Source organism: Crocuta crocuta, unplaced genomic scaffold, assembly GCF_008692635.1.
Source record: "Crocuta crocuta isolate KB4526 unplaced genomic scaffold, BGI_CrCroc_1.0 scaffold4, whole genome shotgun sequence".
Classification (NCBI taxonomy): Eukaryota; Metazoa; Chordata; class Mammalia; order Carnivora; family Hyaenidae; genus Crocuta; species Crocuta crocuta.
The window spans coordinates 5117542-5140142 of record NW_027529996.1 but is presented as its reverse complement, the minus strand read 5'-3'; the positions used below and the strand labels follow the sequence as shown (position 1 = coordinate 5140142).

The 22601-nt window shown below is 40.2% G+C and overlaps 1 protein-coding gene and 1 long non-coding RNA gene across 2 annotated transcripts; both read left to right on the top strand.

Moving 5' to 3' along the window:
• The first annotated feature begins 2971 nt into the window (after window positions 1-2971).
• On the top strand, window positions 2972-3266 carry LOC144231055 (uncharacterized). Its single transcript, XR_013334973.1, has 2 exons — window positions 2972-3051; window positions 3134-3266. It is a non-coding gene; the product is annotated as an uncharacterized LOC144231055 (long non-coding RNA).
• A 2623-nt stretch (window positions 3267-5889) lies between these two features.
• LOC144231051 (L-lactate dehydrogenase B chain-like) lies at window positions 5890-6873 on the top strand. Its single transcript, XM_077763431.1, is given in 3 exon segments — window positions 5890-6562; window positions 6565-6622; window positions 6624-6873. Coding segments are annotated over 3 exon segments (981 nt in total).
• Window positions 6874-22601: the final 15728 nt, after the last annotated feature.

The following is a 22601-nucleotide window of genomic DNA, read 5'->3' as shown; positions in this document are numbered from 1 at the left end:
GGTAATTTGTGATACATCAGAAAAAGAACTGCTACACTCACCTTTTATGTTTGGGTAAAGGCAGAAAATAGTCCCTTGCAGGACAGGTATTTGGTTCGGGTATTGCCTCTGTTAAAAACAAGACAATAGGCCTAAAGTGGAATAGTTTATGCTAAGCCCCATGTCAACAAAGTGAGACTTAATTGATTATAGTTTAGGCTTTCCCAGAAATGCAGTCTAAGTCAATCAGAAATCAACTGATCAGCACCAGTTAGGTAATTTGCCTGACAGAGAACCCTGCCGTTCCCTAAAGGAAAGTAACTTTGCAATAACCGACCCGCTTTTTTGCTTCCCATAACTCCCTTATTCCTGCTCCCTTCTGCCTATAAGGTTCATTTTGTACCGCTCCTTGAAGCCCCTTTTTATCTGCTGGATTGGGTGCTGCCCAATTTAAATCAATTTTTGCTCAAATTCTTAAAATGTTTAATATGCCTCAGTTTACCTTCTAACAGTTTTAGTATCAGAAGAGGGAACTGAGGAGACCCTAATGGTCCCCTGGGGCAGTGGACCATTTGATACCTAACCAAACTTAGGTACCTGTGGAGCCCCTTTGGGCTGGCCGCTTCCTCACTACCTCTGGAGGTGGGCTGGGTGGGAAACTAGCTAGAGTCAGACTGGGTCCGACTTAGAAACTGGTCTGGGTCAAGCTGGGTCCAATTAAGGAACCAGAGTGGGTTTAGGGTGAGACTGGGACTGACTTAGAAACCAGACTGGAGTTGCTTACACTTAGCCCCACGTCACCAAAATGAGAATTACAGTTTGTGCTCTCAGAAAAGTAGAATCTTAACTCAGTCACTCAGGAATCACTGGATCAGCACCAGTTAGGTAACCTGCCCGACAGAACCCTGCCCTACCCTAACGGAAAGTCATTTTGCAATAAATAACCCGCTTTTTGCTTCCTATAACTTCTTTGTTCCTGCTCTTTTCTGCCTTTTAAAGTCTCTCATTTTGTACAGCTCCTTGGAACTCCTTTCTATCTGCCAGATTGGAAGTTGCCCATTCAAGCAGATTTTTGCTCAAGTAAATTCTTAAAATGATCATTATGCCTCAGTTTATCTTTTAATGACTTTCAGATCCACTTGTACCATGCTCAGGAGCCAACAACCCTATAAGAAGGGGGTTATAATGTTGAATAAATGTTAAAAAAACATTTATTCTTTTTTAAAGAAGAAGGGGATTGTAATGCTCTTGCTCCCCTGTGGTATTAATGACAGCTGCTGAGAATTGAGTTCCCCACCTAAACATGATGGCCATACAGGTGGTCAGCTCATAATAAATAATAAAAGCCAATATTCCCTCATCTTTATCATGAATAATCTGTGGCACTGAAACATGTTGATTTTTCTCTTCATTCACTTGTTCAAACTTTCATTGACCACACCACATTCTACTTTTTCCTAAACATTAGTAATATAGTGGTTTAAAAAATGGCAGAGTTAAGGCCTGTCCTTCACCGAATGTGGTAGGTTAAAACATGTCCACAAATGTTTGCACATTCCTCCCATCAAGCCCTGAAATATGATTGGCCTACGTAACTCACTTCTAATGAACTGAGTGCAGTTGAAATGCCCTGAGTGACTCAGCGATAATAATACAGCTTCTCCTTGGCTTTCTCTAGGACACGTGTTCTTAGACCCCATTCACTATGCTATGAAGAAACCCAGGCCAATAGTCCCAGCTGTAGTCTCAGCTGATAGCCACTATCTACTTCCAAACATGTGAATGTTTGAGATGATTCCAGCTCCTCCCCTTGTCTGGCTTTTAACTGAATGAGAGATCCTGAGTGATAATCACCTAGCTAAGTCTAGTCAACCCTCAGACCCATGAAAGATAATAATAAATGACCTTTTTTTTCTTGTTTCATGCCACAAAATTTGAGATGGTTTGTTATGCAGCTACGGATGAGTTTACAGTCTAGTGGAGGAGCAGACATTAAGGAATTATCTCCCCCCAAAATAAGTTTAATTATAAGGGTACTGTGAAACTCTCTCCTTCACTGGCTCATAAGACATTACCCCACCCTAGCTTTTCTGTCTTCCCTTCCTGACTTTCCTGTCGTGTTTTTTTTTAATGTTTATTTATTTATTTTGAAAAGGAGAGGGACAGAGAGAGGGGGAGAGAGAGAATCCCAAGCAGGCTCTGCACAGTCAGCATAGAGCCCCTTGTGGGGCTCCAACTTATGAACTGTGAGATCATGACTTGAGCTGAAATCCAGAGTCAGACACTCAATCGCCAATCCAGGCACCCCTTCCCTGTCCTTTTTAATGGCATCACTGTCCTGATAAAAACAAAAATTTGGGGTCATTCTTGACCTACTTTCTTTGTGCCCGTACTCAGTTGGTTCCCATATCCTGTTAATACTATTTCCAAAGGTGCCCCTCATCTGACTCTATTTTAGCAATCTCACCACCACTTACCACCTAGTTCAGGCCCTCAAAATCTTATCCCTGGTTTATTTAAATGACTTCTCCAATTGGTCATTCACTTTCTGTCTATTCTCCATAGTCACATATGTTCTTAAAGCACCTCCCCTACTAAGGAAATCTGTAGTATCTCTTCACTGCCTGAAAAATACAGTACAGATGTGTGAGGCCCTTCACGAGCTGCTGCTAACCTATGCTCTGGCTTTGCTTCCCCACACAGTTCTGTTATTGCATGCTACACCCCAGATAATCCAGACTTCTCAGTATACTCTAAACAATCCCCTCTTTGATGTCTCTGAGCTCTCTATCCCTCCATTGGAACGTTTTTTCCCCCTCCCTACCTCTGTGTCCAGGAGTCTACCTCCAGTGGTCTTCCAAGGCTCCTCCAGCAGTGACCATCATGAGTCCTATGAGCAGGTCATAATGCTGGCTGTGGCTGGGATGGTTTGTGGCCCACCATCTCACACAACAGAAGTTATGAGTTTTAGCTGACCCCATGGCCAGCTAGACACTACATTTCCCTTCCTTCTAATCCAGCTTGACACAATCACATGACTAAGTTCTGGCAAATGGAATGTAACAAGAAATAGTATGTGCCACTTCTGGGTTATACCTTTAAAAGCAATACCTGGTTATACTCTCCTCTGACCTTCTCTTTCTCTTGCTGGCAGGGACGCGGTAGGAGCCAGAGCAACCATCTTGATCTTGGAGATGAAGCTACACGTTGAAAGTGATAGAGATACCCTTACAGCCCTGCACCTCCCAGCGCTGGACAGAGAAATAAACTTCTACTATGCTATGCTACTGAATTTGGGGAGGGACTTGTTTCCTGCATCAGCTTAATCTATGTCCTATGAGGCAGCTAATCTTTACATTGGAAGTTTGTTATGTGGCAGACTCTGAGCAGTACATCATTTAATCTTCACAACGGTATTATGAGTAAACAAATGTTAGAGGTGAGGAAACCGAAGCTCAGAAAGCGTGTGCAACTTGTCCAAGGACACACAACTAGTAGGGAATGGAGTTAGAACTTCAGAAATTATACTTTTAGTTACTACTTATCCCTTTGCTCTGATCTGTAGGCCTAAAGGCACAGACAGATCTCCCTGAGGTTTGCCAAGTGTTCCCTTAAACACTTAGAAACGTGCTTTGTATGTAATAGACACTCAGTAAATGTTTGCTGGATGGATGATTGATCGGTTTTTAGGAAAACGGGCTTTTTGAATGTTCCTAACTACGATAATACGATTCAGTTAACTGTTTCTGGTTACCCGGTGGCCCAGAAGCCCTATTTTATACAGAACACTCTTCTCGGTGCTTAATACCAATTTTCTCCCTGAAAAATATCATATATTGCAGCACATTTGGTCCATGTCTTTATCCATCTACACCATCAGCAGAGCGCCTACATGAGCATAGCGGGTAGTTGGGGAAAGCATTCAGCTCACTGCAGTCATCTGTAGTTATTTACACAGCTGTTCTCCCCCTTGTTCAAGCAGAAGACTCTGGCCCAAAAATCAGAGATGGAAATAAAATTAGGGGGCTTTTTGAAGACTGCTGTGCAGCATCCTGCGTCCTGGGTTCTCAGCAGGGATGTGGGGTCCAGGGACTTTGAAAGTCTTCCTTTGTGCTGGGTCAAGGGTACTAGTACAAAGTGAATAGTGCTGGGAGCTTCAGGCTGTGGGAGAGGTTATTATAAAGTACTGACATCCTGCTGTGAGGCCTGAATGTGTTCCTTTCTCTAGGGCTGTTATCTGGAGCCCTTCGATGGAAAAGGAATAGAACAGAACGCCTTAACTGTCCTGTGGTTGCCTCCTGCTCTCCCCTGGGAAAACTTTGAGCAATAAACACAAATCAAGAGGAAACTAAAGAATAATTTTTAAGGGTCTTCAAACAGCCAGTCTTTATTTTTTCAAGTGGGGACACCGTACTAAAAGACCAAATTAGAGCCAACTTTCTTTCTAATTAAGTTCTATGGACCTCCCAAACTTCAACACAGATACTGTAATGAACATTAACAAGCTCTTAGGCGGAGTGTGTTTGAACTCAGTAGCACAAAGATAGAGAATGAGTTTTAAACTAAAAAAGAAAGAAGGAAAGAAAGAGAGAAAGAAAAGAAAGGCAGGGAAAGAAAACCACACACACACATACACACACACACCAGAAAGATCATAAAAGCTTGTTGTAATCATGACTTGCATTAGTTCTTTAGGAGGTGATGCAACAAAGCTGAATTTCTTTTCATCAGCACATTCAAAAACAAATTCACTCTTCTGATTCTAGTAATGACGTACAGTTAAGACTATTCTTTCTCTTCCTATGGGCACCTACCATATTAAGACAGAGATTTAAAAGTAAGCACTATTTACTGGTACAGCCCCTCTGGAAAACAGTGTGGAGGTTCCTCAGGAAACTAACAATAGAACTCCCCTATGACCCAGCAATAGCACTGCTAGGAATTTACCCAAGGGATACAGAAATGCTGATGCATAGGAGCACATGTACCCCAATGTTCATAGCAGCACTCTCCACAATAGCTAAAACATGGAAAGAGCCTAAGTGTCCATCAACGGATGAATGGATCAAGAAGATGTGGTTTATCTATACCATGGAATACTACATGGCAATGAGAAACAATGAAATCTGGCCATGTGTAGCAACATGGATGGACCTTGAGGGTGTTATGCTGAGCGAAATAAGTCAGGCAGAGAAGGACAAATATCATATGTTTGCACGTATAGGAGGATTAGGAGGAACTTGACGGAGGAACAAGGGGGAGAAGAAGGGGGGAAATGGTGGGGGAAAGGGAGAGAGGCAAACCATGAGAGACTCTTGAATGCTGACAAAAACTGAGGACTGATGGATGTGGGGGGAGGGGGGATGGGCATGGAGGAGGACACTTGTGGGGATGAGCACTGAGTGTTATGTGGAAACTAATTTGACAATAAACTATTTGTAAAAAAAAAAAATAAATAAATAAAATAAACAAATAAAAGTAAGCACTATTTTGTTTCAGAACATATGTTTGGGAAGAAAGCCCCTGCCCTGGAATTCCACAGGATGGGGCACAAGAGTTGTAAGGCTATGGGGGATCTACCACCTAGAGGAACATGTGGATTAGGAGGAGCTCGGTGATCCTTGAAGAGACATGTTCCATCCAAATGACTGGTCAGTTTTAATGCAGCCAGATCTCATGGGGTTGTAGAACAGATGTAGATGAATGGTCCTGGATAATTCCAGCTTTGAGTTCAGCAAACCATAAAAGGTACCAGTCTTCCTCTCCCAGTTTTAGGGTCCACAGCAATAATCCCATAGACACCATCAAACACAAGAAAAACACATGATGGAGATCCTGTGTGGAAGGAGAGGCACGCAGCTGACATCATCTTCTTCGCATGACTCTTACAGCTGTTTCCCTCTGGGCACAATGGCAACTCTTAAGGAGAAACTGACTGCACCAGTCGCAGGAGAAGAGGCAACTGTCCCAAACAATAAGATCACTGTAGTAGGTGTTAGACAAGTTGGGATGGCATGTGCCATCAGCATTCTGGGAAAGTCTCTGGCTGATGAGCTTGCCCTTGTGGGTGTTTGGGAAGACAAACTTGAAGGAGAAATGATGGATCTGCAAAATGGGAGCTTATTTCTTCAGACACGTAAAATTGTGGCAGATAAAAATTGCTCCATGACCGCCAATTCTAAGATTGTGGTGGTAACCGCAGGAGTCTGCCAGCAGGAGGGAGGGAGCCGGTTCAACCTGGTGCAGAGGAATGTTAATGTCTTCAAATTCATTATTTCTCAAATAGTCAAGTACAGTCCTGACTGTATCATAATTGTGGTCTCCAACCCAGTGGATATTTTTACATATGTTACCTGGAGGCTACGTGGTCTACCCAAGCATGGTGTGGTTGGAAGTGGATGTAATCTGGGTTCTGCTAGATTTCACTATCTTATGGCTGAAAAACTTGGCATTGGTCCCAGCAGCTGCCATGGATGTATTTTGGGAGAACATGGTGACTCAAGTATGGCTGTGTGGATTGGAGTGAATGTGGCAGGCGTTTCTCTCCAGGAACTGAATCCAGAAATGGGAACAGACAATGACAGTGAAATTGGAAGGAACTGCATAAGATTGTGGTTGAAAGTGCCTATGAAGTCATCCAGTTATACTGGATTAAGTGTGGCTGATCTCATTGAATCTATGTTCAAAAATCTATCCAGGATCCATCCAGTGTCAACAATGGTGAAAGGAATATATGGCATTGAGAAGGAAGTCTTCCTGAGCCTTTCATGCATCCTGAATGCTGGGGGATTAACCAGTGTTATCAGCCAGAAGCTGAAGGTTGATGAGGTTGCTCAGCTCAAGAAAAGTGCAAATATTTTGTGGGACATCCAGAAAGACCTAAAAGACCTGTGACTTCTGGCTTCTAAGCTGTAGAAATTTAAAACTACAAAGTGGTTAACCGTGAGCCTTTAGTTTTTCATCCATATACATGGAACACAGTTTGCTTTTATCCTCCTGAATATGTGAATCTGGGCTCACAGAATTGAAGCCCATGCTTGGTTTAGGGCTTGCAATATAAGCCCTTGAACAAATAAAATTAACTATTGTAAGAAAGAAAGAAAGAAAGAAAGAAAGAAAAAGAAAGAAAGAAAGAAAGAAAGAAAGAAAGTCAGACAGACACGATGGAGAGGGAACTATGCAGGCAGGTTGGCACCATTTTGGGGTTAGTTAATTTGAGGTGAGAGAGTCAGATGGGGCCCAAACTGTGTGACAGCTGCCCAGAAAGCTAGATGATGCTGTCCTGAAACAAGTACCACTGGAAAAAGTTAAACTTGGTGTTGAAATTGCTACTGAAAGCCGCTGAAGTTTGAATTAAGAATTATCCATGAGATTATATTAAAGATTATTTCTAAATCATTTCAATGAAAGAAAAAAACCCCAAAATCAATGGAGAAATTTATCTTTATAATTTCTTTCTCATATTTATGTTGGTGTGAGAGAATATTCCAAAATAATTAATGTAGGAGGTTTGTAGAGTTTACTTAAAAAATAAGTTAAATTTTAAAAAATAATAAATATATATATAAATAAATATCTCTATAAAGATACAAAAGAAGATGAAGACATTGATTACCTCTTGAGAGGGAAATGAACGATCAAGGCTTGGGTTAGGTGTGAGTAATGAAACCTTTTACAGTAAAACATTTTATGTCCTTAAATTTTCAACTCTGTGAATGTGTTAACTACACAAAAGATAAATAAAATTGAAGATATAAAGAAATAAGAGTAGTTCACTATTTGGTTGTGGTGATGGTTTTGTGTGTCTACACATATGTCAAAATGTATCCAATTGTATATTTTTAATAAGTTTGTTGTATATCGATCATACCTCAGTAAAGCTTCTAAAAAATAGATGAGAAAGAGATTGACTTTTCAATACATAGTTTTGAAATATTTAGCTATCATTGTAGGCAAATAAATTAAAAAGTTAGATCCTTATGGGGTGCCTGGGTGGCTCAGTCAGTTAAGTGTCCGACTTTGGCTCAGGTCATTGATCTTGTGGTTGGTGAGTTCGAGCCCCACATCAATGCCTCCATCAAGCTCTGTGTTGACAGCTCAGAACTTGCAGCCTGCTTCAGATTCTCTGTCTCCTTTTGTTCCTCTGCTCTCCCCCCGCTCATGCTCCATCTCTTTCAAAAATGAATTAAAATGTTAAAAACTTTTTTAAGAAGTTAGATCCTTGTATCTATCAACCTTAAGAGTAAAAACAGCCAGTTATTTTACCAGCAAAATGGATTTATTTGGGCATAGCAGAGGAATTGCAATTCAAGGCTTATAGCCCATGGCAAACCATAAGTAAGTCCAGAGGTCAAAGGAGAAGAAAGTTACTTTAGAGAGAAAAGGAGAACTTTTGGGGGGGGAGACTGCTTTGAATGAAAGTCCATTGGAGGAAAGAGATAGTCCACGTGGTGACAGTTTCTCATTGGCTAAGTTGTAGTATTTTCTTATTGGCCTAGCTTGTTACCAGGCAAGGAGAAATTTTTCCCCCTCCTGCTGGAGCAGGAAATAGGCCTCTTCCTGTTGGGATCTGCATTTGACAACAAGTGGCAGAGCGTAAGTGCTCCCTGCTCCATTTTCAGTGAAGTTTCCTTTATTCAGTTTCACACATCATAACAGACATAAAAACAAATTCCAACTGGATTAAAGTGCTGGATGTAAACAAAATAAAACCCTATAGAAATGTTGGAAGATGGGGCACCTGGGTGGCTCAGTAAGTTGAGCATTGGACTCTTGATCTCAGCTCAGGTTCAAGTCTGCGTTGGGTTCTGCATTGACAGTGCTGAGTCGGCTTGGGATCCTCTCTCTCTATCTTTTGCTTGCTCTCTCAGTCTCTCTCTCAAAAGAAATACTCTTTTTTAAAAATGTTGGAAGAAAATGTGGGAGAGTACAGTACTTTTATAACTTTGGAGTGGGGAAAGTGTCTCCAAGAAATACTCAAAACCTGGAAAAACCTCAAAAGCCATGGAGAAACAAGTAACAATACCGGACCTCACTACCTAAAGTGAAGGACTCTTGATTTCAGTGCAGATCATGTTCTCACAGTTGTGAGACAGAGCCTCCCATCGAGCTCCATGCTCAGTGTGGAGCCTGCTTAAAATTCTCGCACTCTCTCTCTCTCTCTCCCTCTACCCCTCCACCACCCACTCACATGCATTTTCTCTCTCTCTAAAACAAAAATTAAAAATAAATAAAAATAACACCTCAGATGAGAAAAGACACTCTGAACAAAGATAATGTCATTGATCAAATCCCCAAGATATCCAGTAGCAAATGAGTGTACTATCTTTAAGAGCTGTGCGGCGCTGAGAAGTGAGAAGTATATGGAAAGAATGTACCACACAGATCCAAACACCAGAGATTCTTCACTTTTCTGCACCATTATCCCCATTGGCAGTCTAATAAAGTCCCTCCTCAAAACAAACAAACAAACAAACAGAAGTACATACAATAAAAAGCAAAAAATTACAAAGGGAACCAATTATATTAAACACAATTACATGTATTTGTGCTTCTTTACTAACAATAAAAAAGATACAGTGTCAGGTCTAATAACTACACAATTTTGTAATGGTGAGGAGCATAGATGTCTGCAGCTTCTGCATCATCCTGCCAAAATCTCTGGTCAGTGGGCAACACTAATTAGCTGGGCATGTGTAGCTGCAAGCATAATTCCAAAATATTCCTTTGGGAAAGCAACCTTAAAATTATTTGGATGACATAATTATTTCCAAAGGCAAGTGTCTATAATTCTAGGGAGATTTAGAATTAAATTCAGAGACAATGGAAATCAAACCCATGGGACTCTATACTTGTTTGTGTTAAGTTTTAAAAAAAATTTGTGACTATGTGATGTATTAAGTACTTGTAATATTTAAGGCAAAGTTTTAAAAGAATTTGTGACTATGTGATGTATTAAGTACTTGTAATATTTAAGGCAAAGTTTTAAAAGAATTTGTGACTATGTGATGTATTAAGTACTTGTAATATTTAAGGCAAAGTTTTAAAAGAATTTGTGACTATGTGATGTATTAAGTACTTGTAATATTTAAGGCAATTTGGTGTATTAGATAACACTTCTGCTTTCTCCTTCCTTACCTTACTGTGTCTTTTCCAATTCTTCCATATATTTTCCATTTCTAGACATTGGAGAGCCCACAGGGACAATCCTTGATTATCTTTTCTCTAACTACACTCACGCTTTTGGAGATGACATCCATACCCTTACTGCTGAAATGTACAATAGCTTTATACACTATCTAGATGTTGACAACACCAAATTTAATCTCAAACCAGCCCTTTCCCCCTGAATTCCTTCTTTTTTATCTTACAGCCCATTCAACATCTCCATTTGATTTGCTGAAGTTTTGATATCTTGCCCTGACCACACCCCACACAAATCTATTCCAGATCTTTCCCCAAATCAGCACGTTACAACTTCAGTCTTCTAGTTTCTCAGGCCCAAAACCCTGGTGTCATCCTTTTTGAGCCAATAAATGCTTATAAAAATTTGGCTAACAATATGAGATTCCTTTAGATATAACTGCAGCCTTTGTAATAATGTTTGGCATGCGAGCACGTATAATGTTAAACAAAATAACCTCAACTATTTAATTTTTAGTTATTCCATTCCATTTTGGTTATGAATCTTCTCTTTCTTCATGTACTTTCACGCACTCCCTCCATATGCTTATGCTGAGCTGCAGCTCTTAATTCCATGTGTGTGACAAGTTCCAAATGTGGAATTTCAGCTTTCACCCTCTCTTGGATGCCATTGCCACCTAGACATCTCCATTTGGAGATCTGAAAGGATCCAAAACGGGACTCTTCATTCACTTACACCTAACCTGAACCTTAGGCTCTCCACCCCATTTCAATTAAACTCGATTTACCTGGTTGTTCAAGCCTAAAACCTTAGTTCCATCCTTCACTACTCTCTTTCTTTCATACCTTTGTCCAATCTGACATTAAATCCTGACATTAAATCCTTCTTTGAAAATACATCCCCAGATAGGACCACTTCTCACCACCTTTCTGGTTAGTGACCTTAATCTAAGCCACCATTATTTCTCACTGGGCTATTCCAATAGTTTTCTTACTAGTCTCCATACAGCTAACCATTCTCCATGCAGTAGCCAGGGCTAGCGTTTTAAAAGGCCATCACTCTTGGGGCGCCTGTAAGCGTCCGACTTTTGCTTAGGTCATGATCTCGCGGTTCGTGGGTTCGAGCCCCGCGTTGGGCTCTGTGCTGACTGCCAGCTCGGAGCCTGGAGCCAATTTCAGAGTCTGTGTCTCCCTCGCTCTCTGACCCTCCCTTGCTCATGCTGTCTCTCTCTCTCTCTCCTAGAAATAAATAAAAATTTAAAAATAAAATAAAATAAAAGGCCATCACTCTTCTGCATGGAGCTAACCCCTATCCTACTCAGAGTGAGGTCCAAAGTCCTTTCCAGAAGCAATGAGTATTTACTTGTATAGGGTCTGTATTCTCCCAACCAGAAGGCAAGCTCCATGAGAGTCAAAACCTTCTCTCCTTTTTTCATGACTTTACAGGGCCAGGCACAGAGCAGGGAACTCAACATTTGTTGCATGAAGAGCCAACAAATGGGAGTGAAAATTGAGAATGTGAAGCAGTGTTGAAAGGCAACACTAACGACTTTATATATTTCAGTCTTTTGTGAAGAGAAGATATTTTTGAAGACACAAGTCTTCAAAATTTTTAAAAATAAAAAATTTACTTAAATGTGTCAACATATACTTAAGTGTCAAAGGCACCTGGGTGGCTCAGTTGGTTAAGCGTTCAGTGCAGAGCCTGCTTAGAATTCTCTCCCTCTCCTCTCTCTCTCTGGCCCTCCCCCTGATCTCTTTCTCTCCCTCTCAAAACAAATAAACATTTTTTAAAAATGTGTCAACAAGGCCAAGCTCAATATAAAGACTGAAGGGGCACTAGAATAAGAGAAAAATCTGTAGGGCCCATGCTGGTAGAGCTGAGGAATCTGAAAATGTTAAGTCAACCTCAAGAGAAAGATCAGAAAAGAGCCCTTCTCTAGTCTACACCATCTTGATATGAGAATCAAAATCTCAACTTTGGCCATAGCCTGTCTCTATCCTTTTGAAGATTATATGTGCCCTTGTCCACTCTCTCATTTGTTCTTTTCCTCTTTCTCACCCTAATCACACAAATCACATCATGCAGTCAATGTGTGTTTTTAAATCTCCAGGCAGGTCTCAGCAACTCAAGATAAGCCTATAGGAAGGATCTTCTTCCATAAAGCTCAATATCCCAAAGCCTGAAATCTCATCAAGAAGACCCAAGAAAACAGCCTAAAAGGCCAGCAAGGAAGCAATGAATTTGGAGGGGCACCTAGGTGGCTCAGTTGGTTAAGATCAGACTGTCAGACTTCCAGTCATGATCTCATGGTTTGTGTATGTGAGTCCCACATCAGGCTCTCTGCTCTCAGCATGGAGCCTGGAGCCTGTTTTGGACCCTCTGTCACCCTCTCTCTCTGCCCCTCCCCCACTGATTCTCTCTGTCTCTCTCAAAAAAAAAAAAAAAGCAGTCTTCAAAGATCTGCTGATGAAATTGCTATGTTAAAATTCTATTACCAGGCATTCCTTCTTTAAAAAAAGAAGAAGGGGCGCCTGGGTGTCTCAGTCAGTTAAGTGTCTGACTTCAGCTCAGGTCATGATCTCACAGCTTGGGGGTTTGAGCTCCACGTTGGGCTCTGTACTGACAGCTCAGAGCCTGGAGCCTGTCTTTGGATTCTGTGTCTCCCTCTCTCTCTGACCCTCCCCTGCTCATGCTGTCTCCCTCTCTCTCTCAAAAATAAATAAAACATTAGAAGAGGAAGAAGAGGTAGAAGAAGAAGAAGAGGAGGAGGAGGAGGAGGAGGAGGAGGAGGAGAAGGAGAAGAAGAAGGAAAGAAGTTGGGAAAATCAGATATTCCTGGTGGATAAAAGGAATGCCAGAAGGGTAGCGCCAAGATTGACAGTACGCACCTCCTTGAATAGGGCCAGTCCCAGGAGGAGTCGGATTTGCTAGTGCTGGACTATAGTGATGAGATTGTAATGAAAAGTGCAAAGGGTAGTCAACCTAAGGTAAACATGCCTCCTTTCCTTAATCCCATCTCCACACACTTTAACCATGAGAAGAGGCTTAGATTGGGACCACATTTGAATCACTAAACTGTTCTAGAACAATAGGCTTTGTGGCTCCAATGTCCTGGAAGAATTTGAAAATGGAACTAAAATTCTGAGTCCTATTGGATTTGGTGGGGGAAAGATGCAAGTATAAGCAGTGCTAGAGGACGGGAGACTCCACCTACTGTGAGGTCAAGGGCATAAGGTGTGAGTTCTGTCTTAAATATCACAGTGGCAAAACATAGCAGAACATATAAAAAGGGATTCCATAGATTACCTTAAAAAATTATTCATTTCTCTACATCTGGTGAAAGTTGCTTTTTTCTAATATATTTTTTTAAGTTTATTTATTTTTGAGAGAGAGCGAGCATGCACACATGCATGAGTGAGGAAGGGACAGAAAGAGAGAGAATCCCAAGCAGGCTCCATGCTGTCAGTGCAGAACCTGACTCAGGGCTCAAACTCACAAACCATTAGATCTTGACCTGAGCTAAAACCAAGAGTCGGACCTAAACTAAAACCAACTTGAACCACCCAGACATCCCTGGCTTGTAAATGTTAGCAATTATTATTTCTTGGTGAATCTATTTCCACTGAGACAGATCTTCCTCTAATGGAATAGAAGAAACCCAAGATTTTAACCAGAGTGAGAACTGGGGTGAGGGTGGTGGGTGAGAAGGCATTGTTTCTGGTGATGGAGATCCTAGAATATGAAGAGTGTTGGCCACCCGGGGGTCATTCCCATAGGGTCTTGTTATGTTTAGGTATATTCCTTCTGGCTCATGAAGAATGGGTAGTTCTTGGAAGGTTTTAGGGACTCATTTTGGTGGTGGTGGTGTTATTGCTTGTGATGCCAGATTCTAGGGGAAAAAAAAAAAAAGACTGTAGCATTCTGCAAAGTGCATCAGTACAAAGCTACATTTGATATTGAACATTGCACCTAAAGGCTTTCTTAACCTAAGAAATGCTCTGACTGGATCATCAAGAACACAAGGTATGCAAGTTGTTTCTATTTTCTTCCCACTTTTCTGCTTGTCCAAAACGTGGTATACTCCATCTCTTTGATCTTTTCTCTGTCCTTTAGCCATGTATGGAAGCCCGCCTGGAGTCCTCGCTCGTCATCCCACACCACTCCATGTCTTTGTTCCTACCCATTCCTCCACCTAGAATGACTCTCCTGAGCTATTCTTACCTGTGGAAAAAATTTCCTCATCTTTAGAGTTCCTTCTGAAATACTGTCTCTTCCATGAAACTCTTTTTCCCCACAACTGGAATTAATCTCTCTCATGTCTACAGAAATTTATTTCTAATCTGTCATCAGGTTTTATTTTGTCATATATTTCATTGTGCATTTGTTTTCCCTACTGTATGGTAACATCCTTGAGGACTGCAGCCATTTTGCCCCTTTCTATATATTCCACTTTCCCTCCAGTCCCTTTAAACAGGGTGGGAATGTGTAGAATTCTGAGGGCAGTATTTTCATTGGGAGTGTAAGTTCCAGCAACAAGAATTGCATGGACTTTTAGTGCCTAAATTTTGAATGCAAGTGGCCTTAGGGTGGAATCCCAGTCCAACCACTTAACCAGCTTATGACCTTGGCTGGTTGCTAATCCTCTCTGAACCCCGATTCCTTCATTGTTAAAGTGGGAATAACAAAACTTAGTAATAATAGGGTTGTTGTGACAAGTAAATGAGGCAAATGTAAAGCACATGGCACAGTGCCCGGCACATAGAAAAGACTCAACTAATGGTAGCTATTTTTATTAGTAGTAGTATTACCACTAGCATTAAACCTTTGTGCAGAAACCAATATTTTTACCTTATGTTAATCTATTTAAATAAATTGGAGAAAATGGGCTAGAGAGAAGTATTTGCCAGCCAGCCCTATCAATTCCAAGGACTCCCCCGTAAAAAGCAGGGATTCCTCTATAAAGAATAATCATTTTATAACAGTGCTATCCAGTAGAAATATAGTGTGAGTCCCATATGTAATTTAAAACTTTCTACTAGTCACATTAAAAGAAACAAAAAGAACAGATAAATTGATTTTAATATGTTTTATTTAACCCAATACCTAAAATATCATTACAAGAGAAATCAATATAAATAATCATTAATGAGAGACTTTAACATTTTTTTGGATCAAGTTTTCAAAGCTCAGTGTGTACTTTACCCTTGCAGCACATCTCAGTTTGCACTAGCCTCAGTCAAGTGCTCAATAGTTCTATGTCTCTGGTGGCTATCACACTGGAAAACTCGATTTATAACATTGGATTTTAAAACACTGGTCTTATGAATGAGTCATATCACACAAGGCTTTCACTGAATGTAATTGGTATTATAGGACAGCATGTTTTTCTGAAAATGCTTAGAGCTGAGAGTGAACATTCTTAACTTTGGGTTCTGGTCTTAACTTTGACATTTACCTGGTTGATTTGGGGCAAACCATTCATTTTGCTGTGCTTTATTTCTCACATCTGTCCTAGGGCTTAGCTAGGTCACAGGGCCATAAAAAATGTGACCAGTCCCTCAGTCCAGTCTATCTCATCACCACCCCAACCCCTAGACCTAAGCCTGAGACCTGAAACACATGCACCTACACATCTTACCTATGGTGGAATTTACTAGAACAAGTCAGCCTCTATAAAATTTATTAACTGAGGCATTACTAAAACTTTGGTTCTTAGAGTTTACTTTATGCCTTTGGTCTTTTCCTCAGAGTTTAGGCCAGCTTATCCGAGTGTTATTCTTAGAATTTGAGTAACACTTGATTTAGTCATTTACCTGTCTTGCCCTGGGAACCAACCCAATGTCCAGATGCTGGCAGCAGGGCAAGAGGGAGGGGAAGCAAATGGAAGGGCAAATCTAATGGCTCTGGCTACCCCCACAAGAGGCTTATTCTTGATGTGCCACATTGCTTTGGTTTCATGGTTGAGATTTTACTTGAACAAAGGGTTAAAAAAAATGTGAAACCCAGCCCTTGTCTTGCCTTTCATGTGGAGAGGAGGACTACAATATTTGCCCAAGGTTTCACAACCTAACCCCAGTTTTCATGTATTTTTCTCCAATGTCATATTATCTCTCCTAGTTTCACCTGTTGGGATTTTTTTCTTTTTGGAAGAACTTACTGGATGTATGCAACTCTAATAGAAACACCTTTTCACAACTGAGGCCTGTTGACAGGAATGAACTGGTCACCTTGAGTTCATTTCACTTGAGCAGCTGTAATCTTGTGAGGGGAAGCAGCTGGGCAAGGAAGGAGGCTTGCCTTTGCCTCTTCTGTGACCCACAGGTGAATAGAAGTCACCAGGTGACAGCAGTTCCCTGCCCAGACAAGAAAAATGGGATCCATGAGCATTCTGGTGGCTTTCTTCCTGGTCTTTCTACTCAGAATCAATCTATAAACACAGCATTAGCAGATGATAGATTTTCACTCAGGCACACAGCACCAATCTTGAATGTATGTTTTAAAGCATAAAATAACTTTATTCTGACTTTACCCCAGATTGCTAGAACAGCATCCAATGACCAAAAATGATTTCAGCAGTTAAGGTTGATTTGTGTTCAAGGCCCAGACAGTTTCCACCATTCACCCTGTTTTCTCAACTCAGAGCTGCATTTTCTCTTGCTTAAAAAATTTGCATATTTTCTCAGTGCCTGTTTCTGACTCACAATAAACAATGCCCAGACCTCCTGCCAAAAAAATGTCCAAATGCGAAATAGTTGCTATAATAGTCTTTTTTGTGATGGCAACTTTGAGCTGTGTGCTTTTAAATTATAATTACTTTTTTTTCCTTACAAAAGATGTGTATCTCTCTTGATTGCTGTAATTATGATTCTATACCAGCAAACAGTTATAAAAGATTCATGTCATCGCTGTGCTTCATAAAACCCGTGCCCTTCAATAAGCTTCCTTTGGCAACTGTTTATGTGTTTGTGTTTAATTTGTGGCAGAGAAATCTAATGAGAAGCCATTAATCATTGAGAGCATATAAAAATCTGTGTCTTTAACTAAATAGGCAGAAGTGGATAAGGCAAGCCCATTATTGGCATGACACGATTTAGAATCATAGAGTCTTAATAGAGAAAGAAACTTAAGAAAAATAATGCAGTCCAACCTCATCTTACAGATGATATTCAAAATTGGGAGGGGAAGAACATGTGGCTTAGTGATTGAAAACACAATAGGAGCAGGAATGGGGAACCCACGTTCTAAACCTGAACCTGGCCCTAAGGAACAATGGCACAAGCCAACCTGACTTCCTCATTCATCCTTGTTTTCAAGGATGATGGATGGACTCCATGGGTTGCGGAGGTGCCTCGGGGGCCTACTTAAGGAGGAGAAAAGAGGGACACAGAGATAGACCATGACACCCACCTCCTACCCATTCAAGTAGCGCAGCCCTATTTGGATCTAGTAATGATTTAAAAGAGAATTCATTGGCTTTGTTCCCCCACTTTCTAAAGTTTGATATTTGCTGATGTCCTTTCTCCAAGTCTTAGGACTGGAGTGGATTGATAAAATGTCTTACATCTGTGGCTTGTTGTGTCCATTCATTCATGCAGCTACTCTTCACTGAGCACCTTCTGTGCTGGTTACTGAGTATGCAGTGGGTATAAACATAGGCTCTGCTATCAAAGAGCCCACAGTCTGTTGCAGAACAGAGTGGTAATCACTCTGGAGAGTTAAGCCCAGGGAGCCCTAGGAGCAGATAGGAGGGGCAATCAACCTGTCAGAGATTGGAGCAGGAAAAGGAGGTAGGCCTTCCTTTTAATGTTCTTTCCTTTCTCTGCTATCTGTCTTTAATAAAAGCTACCAGGAACTCTTTTAGAAAAAGATGAGAAACCAAAGGTTTTTTTAAATACTATATATATATTTTTTAAGTAGCCTCCTCCCCCATCATGGGGCTTAAACTCACAACCCCACGATCAAGGGTCACATGCTGTCTTGACTGAGCCAGCTAGGCATCCCAAGAAACTAAAGTTCTCAGAAAACTATTGTAAACTCTTGTCACTCGCTGACTGTAACCTTGGGCAAACTGCATAATCCCTATGCAACTCCATACCAACATCTGGATATACAGGAGTAGTAATAATAGAATGTACCTCATAGCACTGTCCCAAAGGCTAAATTAGATGATGTAACAGCTCTTATAAAACCGTAAAGCACCATAAAACCGTTGACTGTTATTGTTGCTAGCACTTGGCTGAAGGCTTTAATTCCAATTAACCTACATGATCTTTCTCAACTAAACCAAGATTCTGGTCCTTCAGAGATTTGGCTCATGGTGAGCAACTGGGAAAAATGCCATTTCACAATATGTCACAATTAATAGCAATAACACTTGTAAAATCTTCACTAAAAAGCAGATCGTCTTGAGTTTTAGTATGAAGAAAATGTGTTCGGTTTCTTTAAACCATCATTACATCCAACTCTTGGCTAACTTGTGGTCAAATGGTTGGCATAACTTCTCACTGTTTGTGGGGCTATTTAGGGGGCTCCTCTTGTTCTTCTTTCCTTTTATGTTTGGATTCTCCAGACCTCTGCCCTTGCTCAAACCCCACCAAAGATCAAAGCATTAGAATATGTTAGAGAGAACTAAAACAAGTGAAGTGGGCAGGCCGTGATGGGGGAGTACATACCTCAACTGATGCAGGAGGTCTCACTCAATGCCAGCCTTCCCTTGAAGGGCCTTAGTATCATGAGATCGTCTGTATTTTTCAATGGAATCTTTTTTTTTTTTTAGGTGGGTGTGAACTATCCCAGTTTGTAAATGTTCTTCCTTTCCTCCACTTCTTAACTCAAGTCTTTTTCACTTAAAGGATTTGGATCAACTCACAATTTAAAATCACTCCTGTGCTTAAATCTTGTGCCTCCCTCTTGCCTAGGAGTAGAGTTCGAGTTCTTCAACTTGACATCTTGGATCCTCTGGACATACAGTGTTAAGCCAGGCACAGCTCCTTCAAGAAGCTCAGTCTTGTTGGGAGACCTAATAGAGACAGCTCCCAGCACAGAGTTCTCAAAGCTGCCTGTGGGGTTCCCCCTTTGCCTACGGCATAATAATTGCAGATGTCTGTGTTGGTGGAGTCCTTAAGGGAAGGGACTGGTGTTTGAAGCACAGTACGTGCTCAAGGTTTGCTGAATGAATGAATGAATGTGATAAAGGTTAATTGTAAGCTACCCTTAGAGTTGGGTTTTTCAGGTTTCATCCGGGTTTAAAATAAACCCAGGCAGGAGCGCCTGAGTGGCTCAGTCAGTTAAGCATCTGACTCTTGATTTCGGTTCAGGTCATGATCTCATGGTTCATGGGTTCAAGCCCTGCATCAGACTCCATGCTGACAGCACAGAGTCTGCTAGGGATTCTCTCTCCCTCTCTCTTTGCCCCTACCCTGTGTTCTCTCTATCAAAAATAATTAAAATAAACTTTAAAAAATTTTTCTTAAAAAATCCAACTAACCAGAATTCACACTAGTTTTTTTTGTTTTGCTTTTTACATTCATTTACATACATTTGCCTAAGAAAGAAAAAATTCAAGACAAAACAAAAGACCAAATACCACAAGTTCTACCTCTACTCTTATTATATCTCTGATATTTTTATCAGGGTTAAATAGGGTCCCGTTCATTGTCTTAACATTTTATAATTTCCAAATTATAGGAGAACTGACAGTGCTTATGAGGATCCTTAAAAACATAAGCTATTTGAATAAAGAATGACAAAATCTCTTACGAAACATGAAATTAAGAATAAAAATAGAAAACATTTGATAAAGGTTAAAAGATTTTCTAATCCATTTTCTTTTTCAAATTCCAGAACACCCTTATCTTGAATGCTGAAATTGAACTGTTTTGTACTATGTTACAGAACTTACTTGTTAATCATGATCGTTCATACATCAGACTAATGAATGGAAACAGTCCATTTAAGAATAACTTATATTTGGTGGTTGTTAAGGTGACATTTTTCTCAAAAAGAAAAAAAATATATATGTACAGCATACTTTGTAATAGTATGTTCAAAGAGGATTCTTGGAAGATTTTTCAAAAGGAGTGGCGTTGCTACATGTGGTTGGTTGGTTTGTTTCACTCTGGAATACCAAAATTAATGATTCCCTGGTTCTGTGTGTCCTACCCAGAGTAGCTTGTTCATAATTTCTTGGTCTTTTACTTATTTCATATTTCTATGCAGGAAAAAAAATGTTTTAACACTTAATGGTCTTATTTATGAGATAAGGGAAAAGGTAGAAATATGTGATGAGGAAACTCAGGTTGCCCCAAGGGCATTATTGCTGCAGCTTTCCAAAAGAGAAAGTGGGACTTAAAAGAAGCAATTCCCAATATTTCCCCCAGACTTAAAACCTTGTAAGTCAGATGAACTCTGAACTGAGACTCTTTGCATCTCATTTTCTCATTAGGTTTTATTACAGCCAACAAAACTTTCAGTGGTGAATTACTTCCTTCTCAAGGGTACACCAGACTCCCATAATGTCTGCGCAAATTAAAATAATGAAATGGTTTTTAACCAAGCCTTAGGGATTAGAAAGAAAGAAAAAAGAAAGGGCACTAGGGCCTTCTCATCTCTATGCTAACAAAGTGTGGTTTTTCTAGGCCTTTTTCTTGCCTACGAAAAAACAGAATTAAAAAACGGAAATGCCACTTGACTTGAAACACCATTTAAAATCATTTAAAGATTTCTCTTTTAAGTTCCCTTAAAATACAAGTCACTTTCACAAGAAATATGGACAAATTAGTCTTAAACCCATGGCTCAGATAGGACTTAGGGTAGTAAATACGTGCTTTCAAATGTAGTGATGATGTTAAGAAATAACATCTGTTCCACGCACCTACGTCAGAGGTGCCAACATAGAAACAAATACTTTTGTTTTAACACAGAAGTTTGAAAAGCATTTTATATCATGTTATGCACTTATAAGACTATTTAATGTTTACTACATATTGAGCATAGGACTGGTTCTTGCCCTCAAAGCACTTATAATTCAGTTGAGGAGCCAAAGCTTAATATGATTTTAAAAAGAAAGGATTAGCAGAAGACAGAGTGTAATTAAGTGTTAAACAATGTGGTACAGATGCTAAGTGACCTAGGAGATCAGAGGAAGAGAAAGATCGCTGTGGGCTGGGACTGTCAAGGGTATATATTTTTCATAAACTCTTAAAATTATACCAAGTTTAAAAGTTGTTATGATTGCTGCTCATTTGTAATTTTAAATCATTTACATGATTTAAAGCAATTTACCATTGCTTTTCAACCGGTAGCTGTTCGAAAGGGCTTACATGAAACAGTTGATGCTGGCAAGGAGGTGTATCTTTAGCAAATCTCCTGGATTTGCCAATGAGGGAAAAACATACCTTCCTGTTGGATAACAGACGCAAGAACTAAGCAGATTTTGCATGGAGAATATGCGCTTTAATGAGTAGGAATACAGAACTCTGGCTGCAATTTTTGGTATGCATTTTTTGTCGCTACTTTTTTTCTTCATGCTAAACAAGTTCTAAGTTTTGGAGCTGAGTCAGGCTTAACATCTTTTTTTCATTTTTTAGATCTATTATTACAATATATCTTTCTTTCTAAGAAAAGTGAACTAAAAGTGCAATGAGAATTTTCTAATTCCTAAAAATAATGGAGGGGGGGGCAGGGGGATGTTTAGCTTCCTTTAAAACTGAAGCATCAATCTGCACGAGAACATACCTTTTGAAATCACAAACCTTCAAGTGTGCATTTACACTCTTGGTCTTAAAATGCTTTCTACTTTGTAGTTCAACAAAGATCCTGGTCTCTGTGTGTTTCTTCCTTTTTAGTCTTTACAATGCAAAGTTTGAGCTAAATTAGATTTGTTATAACAGAATTTAAACTGCTAACATAGAGGCATGTCTCATCTTGTGTTTTGAGTAACTTTAGGCAAGTTTAGAGAATTGTAGTAAGCGTTTTTTTTCTCCATACTTGTTGCGTTCTGGGTCTTCCCAAGAAATGTCAGTTATTCCCCCCAATTCTAAAAAGAGGGACTCTTTCGTAACAGTGTACAACCAGGCAAAAGAGCACTCTCGTGTTTCCTTGAGAAGAGGAAACCTGTAATAATGCGAGATAATTAAATTTCGTCTTAGAAAAGTCTTTGAAACGTTCTAATCAGGACTTCCAGCTTTCTGAGTGTGTGTGAGCCTTATTTTGCAATTCTTCCTGGTCCCGGCTTTGCATTCCTAATGAAAGTGAACTGACAAAGCGTGAAAGTGGTCTAAGGAGCAAAACGGAGCCAGCAAGCATGCTTCTGGTGAGCCAAGATTAATCAATATTCCAGAAACCTCGGGTTTGCGCCCTCCTTCCCTGTGGTGTTTTCATTTTCCCCCACTCGCCCTTTCCCGGGCGCAGACTCCTCCCCTTTTCTTAAGTTGCCCTGATAGTAACTTGCAGTTTCAGAGCGCATGCATGCCTG